Source organism: Lutra lutra, chromosome 9 (assembly GCF_902655055.1).
Source record: "Lutra lutra chromosome 9, mLutLut1.2, whole genome shotgun sequence".
NCBI lineage: Eukaryota > Metazoa > Chordata > Mammalia > Carnivora > Mustelidae > Lutra > Lutra lutra.
This window is the reverse complement of record NC_062286.1, coordinates 112,998,437-113,015,083: the sequence shown is the minus strand read 5'-3', so window position 1 is coordinate 113,015,083 and position 16,647 is coordinate 112,998,437. Positions and strand designations below refer to the sequence as shown.

Genomic DNA, 16,647 nt, shown 5'->3' with positions numbered 1-16,647 from the left:
AACAAAAAAAAACCTCCTCACTAAGGACAAGTGTAACCTTTTCTTTTTTTCACCCCCAAGTGTAACATTTTCTCTTCAAGTTTGTGCTGTTCTTGTTTTACAGGCAAATGCTAAAATTAGATGAACACTCCAGTCAGCACTTCCAGTCAGAGTCCTGGAGATCCTCAGTGGGAAGCAGCCAACTCGCTTCCCTCCCAAGCCACAGCTCACAGCCGGGGCTTTGTCCAGACAGAGCACAGGAATTCATGAGGGCTAGCTGGATACGATTTTGATAACCTCCTTGTCAAGTGTTATAGTATCAACTATTTCCAGTCAAGAGTTTGTTAGCCTAAAACACTTCCGTGGAGAACTGAATTCGATAACCCCACATGTACTAAGAGGATTCTGCCAGTTTCCTAGTCCCGGGAGCATCAGAAACGCTCACAGAGAAACAGCATGACAATGAAGGGGAAATATCCTGGAAAAGCCAGTGTTGAAGGAGCTAAACTTGAGCAGGCTCAGTGGAGAGGTGGTGGGTGCTCAGGCCGCACGAGGAGTGGACGACGTGCCCTAACCATTTTCTGATGGCCTGAGATAGATTCAGGGCCCCACCCTGGCCAGGGGATGCTGTCAGTGTGGCGAGGAGTGCACGCAACCACCTACTACATGGACCAAGGACATGATGCTCAGCCAGACAGCCTAGCCCTTGCCCCCTGCACCCCCCACCTCACCTGCACCCGCCTGCCTCCTTCCCTTCCAGAAGGCCCACTAAAATAATGAGAGCAAACAGGTAGGTGTGGATAGGTTCCAGGCATTATCTCATTTGATGCTAACAATTTCACCATTATTAATTACCATTTTACAAATGAGGGAAGAGAGCTTTCAGAGAACAGGCAGCTTGTCCAAAGTCACAAGGCTGGAAAACAGTGGAACAGGAGTGATGCCTGCTCTGATGCCAAAGCTCTCCAATACAGCTGGTTAGGGGACTGAGGCAAAGCTCCCTCAAAAGTCATTAGCTCCAAGTTCTCACTGGCTCCCAATTCTGTAACCTCCTACCCAAAATTTGAGTTAAATGGACATTTTTTTTTTTTTTAATTTAGAGGAAAACCTTGCAACCTGCTACTATATGCCTGCTTCATGTGACAGAATATGAAAGACTCTCACCCTCATGGTCATTCTGGCAAACATGTTCACCCTGAATCAACCGTGCTTCTGGCCCCATCCCCCAGGTTACAACAGAGAAGGGCAATTGTCGAAAAAATCAAATACCACCCCGAGGACACAGTCAGACAAATTCAGACCACTGGCCTGGGTGCTTTATGGAGGCAAAGCTATGGAGGAAAGATGCGAGGACAGCCTATTATTCAGAGACCAAAGAGACACACGAAACAAATGTGCCACATGACCCAGACTGCATCCAGATTCAGGAAGGTGGAGGGGACACTAGGGAAGATATTTTAGGGACCTCCTGGGAAATTAAACAGCCTGCATGTTAGATCGTATAGCAGAACAACAGTGCTCTCAGGTGTGGTAAATCATCCAGTGGGACCCTCAGTCCCACAAGTGTTTATGGGTCAGCTGGCATGAGAGCCACTTTACTTTCAAGGGGTTCAAAAAACTGCACATATACCCCAAGTACATATACGGAAACAGAATGCAGGAGACTTCCGAACTCCCCCATCCCCAATCTAATCACTGCTTCCCTCCACCCTTGTAAGTTTTATGAACAGTTAAGAGTTCAGAGCCCTCGGGGCCACCTGGGTGGCGTTCAGTCGTTAAGCGTGTGCCTTTGGCTCAGGTCGTGATCCCAGGGTCCTGGGATTGAACCCCACACCAGGCTCCTGCTCAGCAGGAAAGCCTGCTTCTCCTTCTCCCTCTGACTCTGATTGTATTGTATTCCCTCTCTCGTGCTGTCAAATATATAAATAAAATCTTAAAAAAGAGTTTAGAGCCCCAGACCTGAGAGTTGGAGGCATCCTGCAGCCACCCAGTACTCAGTGAGCACACTGAGCAGGCTGAGGCTCTGGGCATCACGTACAGGCCCCAAGAACTCAGGAAGGTGAGAGACAGGGGAGCACCCTCTTGAGGACAGACAATCTGCTTAGAAAACAGGCTGCTGCACCAGCTACTAGGATGCTCTTGGCTCAATCCCTACCATTTCTCAGCAAAGAAAGGCTCTGCCTGCCTGCGGCAGGCCTGTGGTGGACTAGAGGGGCTCCTCTGGGAAGGGGCCAGCCCACCTGCAGTCTAGTCTTCTGTGAGGGAGCTCAGAGGGAGGCCCTCCAGTCTTTTGCCCAAGCAAAAGACTGAGGTAACCACCAAACAAAGCACCTGCCACACTTCAGGAAGGATGGTATGGTGGCGGGGGGCAGGGTTCCCGGATCCTCCTTCACCCCCAGTTCTACACTGACACCTAGGGTGAGGGGCGAGAACTCTGGAAAGCTCAGAGCTGTACAGAGACTTGGCCTCTATTTTAGGAGGTGGCAGCAGCCAAAGTGATACCGTCGCTGAGGACTCCCGAAGCCAGGGAGGCAGCACTGCTGCCAGCTGGCTAGCCCTGGGGGGTGCGGGGAGGGCAGGCGCAGGGGAATCGGAACAAACTTGCCCCCATCTCTCAGGATTTCAAAGCTTTGCATTAATTCTTGGAACAAGGCTCAGGAGTTCCCGGGACTGACATCACCAACTAACCAAAATGAGAACTGTTAGAACTTCAGTTGAGGGAACTCAGCAATGAAGACGTTGAAAGCAAAGTGCAGGGGGTAAAGGTCAATGGGCAGGAGCAAGAAGGAAAAGGCAAGGTGGGGAGGAGGGCGGCGGCAGCCCTGGCCGAATGGCTATCCTCAGCAGGCTGAGGCTCTGGGTAGCACTAAAGCCACAGGAGTCACCGGGTATCAGGGGCTGAGACCCACAACGACCACCATTTCCAAACCATCATGGTCCCCAGAGGAAAGGAAAGCACTTGGTACAGAGGGAGGTGTGCAGGGAAGGGAGGAGGGTCTGCAGCACACACGGTGTGGCCTGGGCCAGCCCAGCCGGGTGACCCGCCCCCAAGGAGCCTTCACTGGGCAGCATCCTGCAGCTGGCGCTTGGGGCTTCTGCAAAGACACGCACTGGCTTCACCTCCACCGGTTCCTGAGCAATTCTGGCTACTTTCATGGAATAAAACAGGTTTCCGGGAATAGCGTGCCACTCTCCACCTGGGTGCCCGTGTGAAGAGAGGAGGGACAACCTGGTCACAGCCCACAGGTCAGGGACACTGACACTTTCCTCCGTCTTTGGCTCTAAACCCAGCTTTCTCAAAGTGAAAGGCCTGAGCCCACTGCATGCAGTACGACAGAGCACTGGGCACTCAGCACAAGGCAGGGTGGGGGGGGGGGGAGGGTAGGCAAAACCATGTACAGAACTCAGACACTACGCGGTCTGACCATAGGTCCTAGATGCCATGCAAGTTGAACATGAAACTCTTTTCCCTCTGCGGCTCTAAGCCTAAGGAAATGGGCACTAAACTACAAACACACGCACACACAGACCACCTACAATCCTTACAGCTGGGACACTGAGAATAAAGCCTGCTCCTGAAACCAGCAGCCCCCACCCCACACACACTATGTGTGTGTCCCACCCTTGCCATCCCCGCAACCGCAACGGCTTTATCTATTTCTTTGATCCTGTGGTGATCCGGAAGTAAATAAATGAGTCTGTTAAGATGATCCTTCACGGCCTATAGTAGCATCCAGCAGAACTGTAAGATATTTCAAGGACTCATTCTCTACCATGTCTCAGATGGACTTTAGGAAGCTCGTAATAATCTATTTGCACAATAATGGCAAATGTCACCTACAGGCCACCTTCAGAAGGGCCACCTCTCCTTTTCACAAAAGGAAACAGAGCTGGGGAGGTCATGTGCTCCAAATCAGAGGGCTGAGCGGGTCCCTCTAACTTCCTGTGCTTGCTGCACTCTCCCATGTGTGATGGGAAAAGAAACCATTATTTGCCGCCTGCCTTCAGCTAATGCTTTACTGTACGTTCTGACTGTAGGTTCTAACAGGATTACAGTTCATCATTAAAATATCCAACAGGGCCGCCTGGGTGGCTCAGTGGGTTAAGCCTCTGCCTTCAGCTCAGGTCATGATCTCAGGGTCCTGGGATCAAGCCCCGAATTGAGCTCTCTGCTCAGCAGAGAGTCTGCTTCCCTCTGTCTCTGCCTGCCTCTCTGCCTACTATGATCTCTGTCAGATAAATAAATAAAATCTTTAAAATAAAATAAAATATCCAACAACCTGAGTCTTTTTTTTTAAAAGTACATCAGGGGCGCCTGGGTGGCTCAGTGGGTTAGGCCGCTGCCTTCGGCTCAGGTCATGATCTCAGGGTCCTGGGATCGAGTCCCACATCGGGCTCTCTGCTCAGCAAGAAGCCTGCTTCCCTCTCTCTCTCTCTCTCTCTCCCTGCCTCTCCGTCTACTTGTGATCTCTCTCTGTCAAATAAATAAATAAAATCTTTAAAAAAAAAAAAAATAAAATAAAATAAAAGTACATCAATTACCTTTATTAGTTGCAATCCTAAGTTAGTTTTCCTTAGAACAGTAATATTTCACTTTTAGTGTTATTCATCCATTAAAGCAGCATCACCGCACTGCCAAATTAACCACACACAACACCTGACGCGTGCATCCCACCTCTATCTGGGCCAGTGCCGGCAGCATGGCCTTGGGAAGCCTCTGGAACAGACCCTAGGAGGCCCCTCCTCCACCCCATCCTGAGTAGGAGCCAGGTGTCTCAGTACCATGGACGGCTCCTCACGCTGAGGTCCTAGGTCCCCCTTGCTCCACTGGAAAACTCGGGAGGAGGGGCTGGCTGTGCAGGGGAGGCAGGGGGATATGAGGCCACTTTTGGGATTTCTGCTCTTCTCTCACTCAGCCTACAGGAAATGGGCCAAGGGCATAGGAGGTGGTTCCACTGGAGAGGGGAGCCCTGCCCCTTGGGGCCCAGAGGAAGGAGGGAAAGAGCAGAGATTAGAGAAGTCAGAGCTCTAGTGGGAGGGGTGAAGGGTGGGGAGATGCAGAGGAGATAGAACACTTGAACATACAGGTGCAGCAAACAAACCCCAGAGGTGGTGACCAGCCAGGCAGGAAGGGGGAAACACCCCTCACCATCTCAGTTCACCTGTGCTCAGCAGGACCTCAAATATACAGTGGACAAACACTGAAATGAATGTATCGATAACAGCTTGAGGCTTTGCAGAGTTGGAATCCACAGCACTAGCAGCAAGGATCCCAGGCAGGAAAACAGTGCTGTTAGCACAGAGAAGGAGAGCAAGAGTTAACCCAGTGCAAGAAGGTCCAGAAACCTGAGAGGGTGACATCGGGGGGTGGGCTGCTCCCTCGACTCTCCCCAGACCCAAAGGCAGCTGGCTCAAATTCATCCAATCATATGCTTTAATAATCAACACACAAGGCACACCTGTGTTTTTATTTCCACTTTAGGATCAAAAGCAGGAATGGACTTCCAGAACGCAGGCTACAGCTGAACTCATCATTCAATCCTGAAAAACACACACGTACACACACTCTGTCTCCATCTGTCTCTCCCCATTGGCCCCTGGCTAGCCTCACACAGGGACCCTGAAACCTCTAACATTTTCCTTCCTATTTCCCCTCCAGAATCCCTGCATGGATCCCACTGTCTTTCTCCTAGATATCCCTGGTTCCCTGAATCTGGCCCATCACCCTTTCCACACTACATCCAAGTAATGTCTTTCAAGGCGCAGCCCCAGTAGGCAAGTGCCTCGCCAGTGGAGCCCAAGCAATCTCTCCTGTCCCACTGAGAACACCCAAGCATCGGAGACTGGCCCACAGCCTGGCCTCTGGTCAAGGGGAGGCCTCACCAGGCTGACTTCCTGCCTTTGCCCCTGCCCTGCCCAGGATGGAAAATGTTCCTTCAACCCTCCTGGGACAGGAGCCCACTGAGTCTTCAAGACCCATCTCACATGCTATCACCTCTCCCAGAACTCTCCCTTCAAATCCCCAAAGGTGCAGGTGGCTATCCCGTAAGCCTCATAGCACATGCTCATCTCAACAACCCCCACAGCTGGGTCCAGGCACCCGGGGCCTCCCAGACTGCTCGCTGCCTATCTGCTGGAACAGGTCAGTACTTTCCTCCTCTTTTTTCCTGCTTTAAGAGTATGGACACCACCACACTGCGACAGTCACAGAAAATCCACATCCCAAGATGAAACCACACGAAAGCCCCTCAACACATGCTGTCCTGCCCCAGCAGCACACATTCACTAACACGGTTAGCAGACGGACACCCACCTCCCAATCTACAGCTAGGCACGCAGCCACACCGCAGTGAGGATGGGACCCACAGCTTCCCACACCTCCCAAGGACACGGGTGGGGCTTCCCCGACACACCCCTCCCACCGTGAAACCGAGCAAAGAAAGCCGCACTCACCAAGCCTCTTGGGCATGGGGTGCAGACAGGCACTTAGTGCACGCACCAATGTTTGCATGCGCACACCTACTGCAGCTCTACATGCTGGGTCCCCAAGCGATCCCAGCAGGTGTTTCAAAGCCCTCTCCTGTTCCTTCTCGGCTCAGCTGCTGGGGGGTGGGTACATAGACCCAAGCTGTTCTGTTTAGGTCTCTTGTGCCCCAAGAATGGGTAAGGGGTAAGGGGGTCCTGAATGGGTGCCCTCCCATCACTTTGCCCTTGCCCAAAGGCCCCACTTCTGTCTCACCAGCAGGCAACTATGCCTGCCGCTGCCAGGCTCAACTGTCAGCCAGGACTAGCCTCCTTGGCCTAAGACCAGGGCAGAGCTGCACACTGCATATTTTACCACACTAAAGACATATGCTTCCACTCTTCTGATCAACCAGCAATCTTCACTCTTAGATCAACCAGCAATCTCAACTGCAAGCACTGCCCAATTTTACAGATGGTTTGTGCACCGAGTTCCCCAAGGAGTCAGCTGTTTAGAAAAAGAACAATCCCCACCCACCCTGCCAGAGAACCAATGGCCTGTGTAGCAGGTAAGGCTCCCGAGTCAGTCAACAAAACCTTTTTAATACACTTGGATTTGAAATACAGAACCTCAAATGCTTTCTCAAAGGACTGAAAGATGCTCCCAACCAAATTTATCTACCTGGCTCTAAGAAAATAACTCAAGTCCTCCTTGGAATGCCCAGAACACATCCCCTCCCTCTCACAGGTCAGTGACACCCTGCCCCTCCCCTCACAGGTCCTCTAAGGAGACCATCCCCCTGGGGTAAGGGAGGTGCTCAGAGTGGTGGCTACAGGCAGGCCTGCAGGGGCTGGGGTTGGACAACTCCAAGAGCTGGGCACCCCCACAGCCTTCCATCCATCCGCAGACCTGCCAGGAAGCTGCCCTATCCCTTCCCATGACGCAGCCTGAAAGGCCAATCAGAACACCTTAACTCTGCTCATAGCCCTTCCCGTATTTCTCCCGTCCCCAGGTAAGGGCAACCCTCGGGAGGTCCCTGAGGGTTCAGACTCCTCAGAATATAGTTCACGAGTCTCAAGCTGCCTTCTGTAGCTTCTTGTTCTTGTTCCCCCAGCAAAAAAGGCAAAGCCCTCCTCAGGCTGTCTCTAACAGGGCAGGGGACAGAACTCCCGAGTGTACTCTGCTGCCCTTCCGCTGGGGACAGAGGGTCCTGCCAAAGCAGGCTCCAGGCCGAGAGCAGAGCCGGGGGTAAAGGAGGAGGCTGAACTGTGATGAGGGTGGAAGAGCAGAGAGCAGAGGAATGAGTAGCCCGCACAAGGAGGCAGGCAAGGACGGTTCTTTTCCTTCCCGTGCCAGCTCCATACCCATTTGAGCTGGGGGCTGGGGATGCAAGGTGAACCAGCCAGAGCCCTGGCACCGAGGGGAGCACAACCCCATGGGAAAAGACACGAAAACAAAAAAGGACAGAGTGGACTAAGAGCCACATCAGAAGACTGTACACGAGATGCATGTGTGGGAATTCAGAGGAGGCAACGACAGAAGCCTTGGGGACACAGGCGTGCTTCACAGAGTGGGAGAGACAAGCCGGGAGGATAAGCAGGGTTTACTGGTTGCTGGGGAGCACAAGCACAGGAGGAGAAACAGCGGCCTCGGGGAGGAGCTCAGCCCAAGGCGAGTGCAGGGCTCAGAGGCCAGCCCATGGCAGGGTGGTGGGACAGAGAGCAAGGGAGAAGCCTATAGGGTGGGAGTGGTCAGATTCTGAACGGGGAGTGGGGCTGTAGCCTGGCAGGCAGCCCAGGGGAAGATGCAATGGGAGCAAGATGGGCAGGGGGGGGCACAGAGTGGAGAGTAGAGCCACCCTGGAGGCAGAGAAACCAGTGGGCACCAGCAGAGCAGTTAGGTCTGAACTAAAGGAAGGGGGACAGGAAGGGGATCCTGGAGAGAATGAGACCTGCCCACTGGGGATCCGGAAGGAGCGGAGAGTGAGTCTGAGTCTCCAGCTTGCCTGCCTCGGGAAGAGAGGCTGGGCCCTCCACCAAGAAAAGAAACACGGGGGTGGGGGTTGGGGGGGTTGACCGTGGCCACTAGGATGCCCCCTGCCCTTGCCAGCTCCAGCTAGTCCTTCCGAGCAGCCCTGGGTGAGTGGCCTCGCTCCATGCCTCAGGGGGCTTCGGCACCCCAATTCAGCACCCCAATCTCACCTGCATCCAAACGTTGTCTGCAGCAAGGTTGTGATTCCCACGCAGAAGAAAATGGTCCCGATGAGCTGGCTGGTGGCCCACTGGTCGTAGCCCACGCACATGGCGTCGGCCAGCAGAAAGGGCACGGCGATGGTGCCACTGAAGCACGTCAGGTAGTGCTGTGGGCGACAGGAGGGGTTGGGGAGAGAGGAGCGCTTCCTCGTGTTTCTGTTCGATCCTATCCGAACCGGAGCCCCAGCTGTTTGTGAACAACAGCCCACAGGAAGACTCTCTGGTGTTCTGGGTACATACGCCTACCCTGTAGCACATCCTCTCCCTTCTTTAGCGCTTCTCCTTCCTGGCACAGTTTCCTGTCTATGGCTCGCCTGAGCCCGGCCTGCACAGGTGAGGTTTATTTACAGAACTCTGACTGGGAACACCTGCTTTGTTCAAATGCTTTTTTAGCATCAGTTGCTAAAATCTAAGATCCTTTCCCTCTAATCTGTTGACATGAATTGTGTTGCATGGAACTATTCTTGAAACAAGCCCTCAGCAGTCATGCTAGGTTTTTCTTCTCGGGTGCGATTTGCCAATATTTTACATAGCATTCTGCATATATATTCTTGAGATCATCAGTCTGCCTTTTATTCTTTTTTTTCTTAAATTCTCTCCAGTCTGTAGGTTAAAGTTACACAAGCGTCTACGCACAGGGTGTTTCCCATCTTTTTCTAGGGCCTGGCATTTTTGACTACCATCAGGAAAGGGTTATGGGTGTGTGGGAACCCTCCAGAAAGTGCCCATCCCCCATTCCTCCTTTGGGACCCAGCCCCCACTTTCGGCCCCTGGTGGGACATTCCAGGCATTTGCTGCTCACATCCCTTCCTCCCAGAGGTCTGTCTATTCAGGTCCCTCTTCTGTTCTGCAAACTTCCTACTTCCCTTCCCAAGTTTCCCGTCTCTGCTCTCATTTGCCAAAATGGGTTGCCTAATGCCCGACACTCCACTGTGCAACACTGTGAGGTGTTCCAGATGGGGAACAGAACGTTCCTGTCTGGGACTTTGCAGAGCTGCTCATAAGCTTAAGAGCACTGTAGATCGTCAAGAAAGGCATGACACATGCAAGGTTTCCTGATCCTATAAGACCAGGGAATACTTCTTCTAAAGACATCTGTAATATAAACATTTCCAAAAGCGAGTTTCCTGAATCTGATTCAGGATACTCAGCCGCTAAAGACCACTTAGCTCCTTTAGCTATGACTCCTTCTTTACTAGACACCTTTCAGTCCAGGTGACCAGCTGCTTTGATGCCCGTGTGGGAGGTGGGGACAAAGGTGCTGAGGGTGCTGGGAACCACACCAAAGCATCAGGTGTCTGCAGAGGCAGCCCCTCCTCCAAATGACTACACGTGTCTGGGGTGCACTGGGACTGATTTTTCTCAGCATCTGAAATACCTCAGGTGGAACAGCCCATTCCAACTTGAGAAAGGAAGAAAGGAAGTCAAACCTCAGAACAGAGTCTGGGCTAAAACAACCAAAGCAGATATAGGCCAGGGGGTCAGGGCCTCTGGGCCTCCCACCAACCCCTAAGTGAGAAAAGGGTACAGAGAGAGGGGAGAAAAATACCCAAGATACAGGGCCCGCGTCAGGCTGGGTCACCACCCGCCTGGTCTCCCAGCATCTGGTGGCTTGCCCACTGTGCTCCCATGGCAGTCCGCAGCAGACGAAGCCTCTACGACAGTGGGTCTCCCTTCCCATGCAGAGAAGACCGAAACCTCCTATGTGCATCCCGGCCAACAGGGCACTTCTTGGTGTCACCCCCGTTTCACAGCAGAACTGACCACAACTGGACTGCATGACCAGGAATGAAGATCAAAACTTCTCCTCCCTCCCTCACTGCATTCTCCCCTCTTTCTCTATCTCACCGGTCCTTCCTCTTTCCTGCCACATCACTCGTCTTGTTCATTCCTTGAGAGTTTTCCCTCTTTCATGCCTGGGTCCACCTCTTCCTCCTGTTCTTTTCTTCCTTTCACTACTATGAAACGGATGCTAACGAGTCCCAGTCACCATTGTTAAAAGAGTAATTTATAATAAAGTTGTCCATAAATAAAAATCAAAATTGAATTTTTAAAGAATCCAGACAGACAAGTTGAACATCTGCTGGTAGTTACATTCTAAGGGAACCATCTTACCTGTAACCCCAGAAATATGCACAGGTACCAGGGGGGGACATCTTCTATGGTATAAATCATGTCCGATCTCTGGGGGTCTAGACTGCCGGTACTATCCAGGGTTTCGGCAAGAGAACTCTGTGAGTGACAGGGAGAAAAGGCATTATTTAATAGAAGCGAGGACCAGGAATACACTCAGCTCAGAGCAGGCCACTATTATTGAGAAACAACTTTATAAAGTGGTGGCCATGCTCTTGCAAAAATTAGCCTTGGCTGCCTTTCATGCAATGCTCAACACAGTCAGTGAGAAGACCAGTCCTCAGTTTGGGGGCTCGGTATCCCTTGTCACAGACTCATCCCCAAAAGCACCCAGCTTACTCAGGGTTTCTCCCCAAGCCCAGGGGGCCCTACACAGAGAGGGATGTTCCCTGGTTGAGCCCATAAAGGGATGCCTTGGCATGAGCAGTTCTCGAGTGGTGCCCCAAAGGAAGAAAACGTTATAAAATGCTAACCACTTTCAGACAAAGAGCACTAACCTGTCCCTTCTACTCTATCCCATCCCTGCAAGGAGAAAGATAGCTGTACTTCAAAACAAAGTCCTACACCCTCCTATCAAAACACAGCTGCTCTGACACATGGCGAGTGAAAAGTAAAATTCGAAAGGACACAGATAGGATTTCAATTTTTGTTTAAAAACAGACTAAAAATATATTTATAGTTTAGGGGACAGGGTTTTTTCCTTCCCTTCCCCCTCCCCATTACTATAGACTTCTAAAAACATCAAGTGTTGTATGCTTTTTGAGCCAAAATCTTCACGAAGACTGGACACTTTAGGTTATAGTCTAGACATATTCAGTTGACGTCTACATTACTTCTCAGCTAAACAAAAAACTCAAGATAACCTCAAGTTCTCCCACATACCCTCAAAACTGCTTTGGGTTCTAAAACTCTATGAACAATTTCTTAGAATCCGAGATGGGCACTTTAAGTCTTTTGTAACTTAAAAAAGTGCCTAAAAGGAGAAAGTAGAAGATGTTTCACAAAAAAGGATGATGACCTTCTGACATTATCTAGCTCCACTTTGTGCCCTCTTGTCCATGGATATGGTCCACAGAAAGACACTGACTCCCTGTTTGTCAATTGATTTCCTGTGCAGAGGCAGACAAGGATTTGGGGCCCAAATACCACTGAACAAAGGAAGTGACGCAATTCAGCCTCACCTTTTAAAGCCTAAGGGTAAATAAATGTCTGGTGTAAGTTGATATTTGAGCTAATCCAAACAAGAACTGAGGTTGACCTTTCAGAGGACTTTTCCTTCCATTCTAAACAACAAGATGGTGGCAGATTTGCATTCCTGAATGAATTAAAATGGATCGCGTGTGCCTTTAAAAAACTGTTGGTAGAGGTGGTAGAGAAAATACATGTGTGTGAAGAGTGTGGTATGCACTAATGTGCAGGAAAGGGTTAACTCAGCAGGCCTGGGTTGTCCAAGCCCTCACACATTTCAAAAAAATGGCTTGGGGGTGTTTGGGTGGCTCATTAGGTTAAGCCTCTGCCTTTGGCTCAGGTCATGATCTCAGGGTCCTGGGATCGAGCCCCACATCAGGCTCTCTGCTCAACGGAGAGCCTGCTTTGCCCTCTTTCTCTGCCTGCAGCTCTGCCTACTTGTGATCTCTCTGTCAAATAAAATAAATAAAATCTTTAAAAAAGAAAAAAATGGCTTGGTCCTTGCCTGGCAATTGGGAGACAGCCTGTGAATCCTTGGAATAGCCTGGAGTTTTTTTGTTTGTTTGTTTTTCTGTTCATTTGAGACAGAGAGGGAGGGAGAAAAAGTGAGTGCGCAGGGAGGAGCAGAGTGGGGAGGGAGAAGGAGAATCCTGCTCTTAAGAATGTGTCTAGGGGTACCTGGGGGGGCTCAGTCAAATGAATGTCCGACTCTCGGTTTCAGTTCGGGTCATGAACTCATGGATCATAGGATCTGCCCTGCACTGGGCTTCGCACTCAGCATTCAAACTGCTTGAGATTCTCTTTCCCTCTCCCTCTGTCCCTCCCGCTGGACTCTGTCTCTGTCTCTCTCTCACACACAATTTCTCTCAAATGAATCTTTAAAAGAAAGAAAGAAATAATGAGCTTTTAAAAGTCTAAAATGTTCTATAAATAGAACAAGGAAAACGTAATATAAAAATGAATTGAAGAAATAAAAAAAATTTCCAAGAACTAAAGGATATGTTTGCAAATTAGAAAAACCCACCAAGTACTCAATGAATTAATGAAAAACAATTCAGATATTCTGGAAGGCAGCCATGATACCACCAATGTTGCTCAGACTCAGATATTTTGAAAACTCAATAAAACAATCAACTGGATTAAGAAAGACCTTAAGGGGGCACCTGGGTGGCTCAGTGGGTTAAGGCCTCTGCCTTCCGCTCAGGTAATGATCCCAGGGTCCAGGGATGGAGCCCCGCATCAGGCTCTCTGCTCAGCAGGGAGCCTGCTTCCTCCTCTCTCTCTGCCTGCTTCTGATCTCTGTCTGTCAAATAAATGATTAAAATCTTAAAAAAAAAAAAAAGAACTTAAAACAGAAATTTAAGAACAAAGGGAAATAAAACATGTTGACAGAATTTTTTTTAAGAAAAGGAATAAAAAATGGACATGAAGGAGCACAAGAGAAAACAGACATGAATAACAAAGTAAGGGTCACAGGCTGGAAGTGGGGGGGGTAAGAAATCAAACAATATAAGAAAAAAAAAAGATTAGAGAGAAAGGATAGCTAGAGAAGGCTAGCAAAAGAGATCCAAAATATGGCCCTCAAATAAGAAAACCAAAAGAATAGACTGAAACAAAAAATAAAGACAGAATTCAAGACAGCTTTCCTAAAATAAAAGGATCCTTAATGCTAAATACTCCAAGTGCTAGAAAACACTGACCCAGAATGGTCAACATCAAAACATATCTAAGTAAAGTTACTGAATATCAAAGATAAAGAAAGAATCCAAAAAACAGGCAAAAAGACCAAGATGCTGATAAAAAGAAGAAAACAAGACTGGCCCAATTTCTCCACAGCCAAAATCAATACCAGAGAACCAAAGAGTAGCAACAACAAGGTATCAATTATTCTCTTATCTTTGTACTACACAATTTTCCAAGCATATACAAAGGTGGAAATATGGAATGCCAACCCCAACTCTCTCTCCAGCTTCAAAAATTACCAATGCTGTAATGTCTAATCTATTCCAAGGGAACTTCCTTTTTCAAGAACTGCTGGCACCTTAATTTTATTTTTTTTTTTTAAAGATTTATTTATTTATTTATTTGACAGAGAGAGAGAGAGAGATCACAAGCAGGCAGAGAGGCAGACAGAGAGAGAGGAGGAAGCAGGCTCCCTGCTGAGCAGAGAGCCCGATGCGGGGCTCGATCCCAGGACCCTGAGATCATGACCTGAGAAGGCAGAGGCTTAACCCACTGAGCCACCCAGGCGCCCCTGGCACCTTAATTTTAAACAGAATCCACACGGATTGAAAGTTTAAAAGGTCTTTAACTTTAAAAATAAGTCTCAACATTACAAAAATAAGTTTATCTTCTATTTAACAAGCTTGGTGACCACTGCAACCACCCAGCTGTTGAAACAATGGGCAGCAAAAGACCCCAGTGCCAGGCCAGTGGGATACTCAAGTGGGTACACATCATAACTACTTCACTTGTAACTAGTTCCACATTTTGGCAATCTCCGCTTCCTAAAAACCTCATGCTATTTTACATTCTCTGGTGCAAGGGACCTAGGAAGTGACACATCATAATAACCCCATTTTACAGATGAGGAGGTAGAGGCCCTGAGGAGCCAAGCGGGTCGCCCAGCAGTTGAACACACAGGCTGTCCACAAAGGCTGCATTTGCCACCATGCTACAAACCTCCCAGGAAGAACAGGGTTGCTGCTTAGAAATTGCCAGAAACAACGGACTCTCTGAAATTGTGATTAATAGTGATTTGCCCAATACTGCTGCAACCACTTCACGTGCTGCTGTAAACACATTTTGTAGGGAAACTGTAGAACAACAAAATGCTGATATTTCAATGGGAACATTTAAACCGTTTACTTGTAGTTACTTCATTCCTGTTCCAAATACCCTCACTATAAACAAAGTTCAATTCCTTCAACATCCCTCAAAGAGGAATCCCAGTAATACCGAGGTCAAGTTCAGAATGTACTGGGTGTGGGTCTCAATGCTATGGTCTTAAAGATTCATGGTCCGTGACTCAAGGCATTATCCTTCTGGTCCGTTTCAGGAATAAATCCCTTTGAGCACATTCCAAGATGGGTATCTTGTAGCTAACACCATATTAACCAGCATTTACTATAAGGAGCTCAAGAGTATTAAGAGACACCAGAAGTCAGGTTTTGTATAACGTAAGAAAATACATGACAACTAACAGCTTGCTATAATTAGGAAAACAAACATGAATATGGAGAACATGTGGGGTGATCTCTCTGGCCCCCACTCGTCCTGTCTCTCCTGCAAGGTTCCAGTGTTAATTCATGGTCAAGTGTTCAAGAGACAGCCTTTCCATACCCTTGAAAAAGCAAGATCCCAAAGGGCAGTATCCTCTGAAGTTTTCTTTGCATGAATTCAAGACAGCAGAGGACCAAAATTTCATTTTTTCTCTAAAACAGGGATTGTGATAGCACCTCTCTAATTGGGTTGTGGTGAGGACTAACAGTGGCCCCTTGCCCGAATCATAGAGCCCAAGGTCTGGACCATTCGCACCATTCAATACAGGACAGCTCTTCTCCCAAAACCTGTCATTTCATAAAATAAGAAAAGCAGCCAGTAAAACAGAAAAATATCCTCTCTCCCTAGTACTCAAAGGAATACAAATGTTTCAAAGTTTAGACAGTGAAAAAGATTTTCAAACAGGCAAATAAATGTCTAGCATAAATGAGCCAGACATTCTTCCTGCCAATAGTTCACTAGAATCAGTAAAATGTAATGCTAGAGATGTTAAAAAGCCCTCAGTGTTAATGCTCGTTGTTATTCATTTCAAAAGATGACCATCATTTCCTGGATAATGGAGGAGGAAGTCCAAAATCATGACAGCCTATACCCTGGAAATTCTGGTGACTCTGATTAAGGGCCCAGTACACAAAAAATGGATACAGCCTAAAGAGTCTACGAATTCAGAAGCACTCTGCTACAAAATGTATCACTGGATGCTGAGACCCAAGCAGACCGGGCAATGGCTCCCTGCCCAGATCCTGCTCTGTGGGCTGTATCTCAGCTGCAGACGTAGGTATCGGCCAACATGTCAACAGTGGCTACTTGAATTCCTGCACTCTGAGGACTGCTTTAGAATCCAAGACCACAGGAATTTTAACATCTCAGCATGAATCTAATATGCCTCCATAAAATTTATAATAGACTGACCAAATTTATAACAGCTTGACCAAAAAGCAATACTGGCCAAGATAGCCAAAAATGGAAAAAAACCACAAACACAAAAATTTGATTATTCTAGAATTTCAATATAACGTCCTTGTTCTTTATCATTTTAGTGATGACACTGTAAACTTCCAGTGCTAATACCCAAGCTGGGTACTATTTGCAGGCATCGACTTTCTAGTGGTCTGTTTCTAGAATATTAAGTGAACACTATCTAGAATATTAAGTGAACACTATCTAAAGTACAATCCAGGGTCGCCTGGCTGGCTCAGTCAATAGAGCATGCACCTCTTGATCTCAGGGTTATGAGTTCAAACTCCACAGTAGGTGCAGAGCTTACCTTAAAAAAATACAACTGCTCTAGAATAACATTACATTATAGAAACTAATTAGTCAATTTTCACAGTGAAAATAAAATGTGCT

The 16,647-nt window shown here is 48.5% G+C and overlaps 1 protein-coding gene across 6 annotated transcripts in view; it reads right to left on the bottom strand.

Annotated features, from left to right (window-relative positions):
* Positions 1 to 16,647, bottom strand: part of SLC23A2 (solute carrier family 23 member 2) — a 130,376-nt gene that overhangs the window by 38,277 nt on the left and 75,452 nt on the right. For all 6 annotated transcript variants that reach the window (XM_047744694.1, XM_047744692.1, XM_047744691.1 and 3 more), the window contains 2 exons: positions 10,810 to 10,926; positions 8,644 to 8,801 (listed from right to left, as the gene is read on the bottom strand). In XM_047744694.1, the coding sequence (XP_047600650.1) occupies positions 8,644 to 8,801; positions 10,810 to 10,926 (275 nt within the window). The remainder of the gene's footprint in view (positions 1 to 8,643; positions 8,802 to 10,809; positions 10,927 to 16,647) is intronic.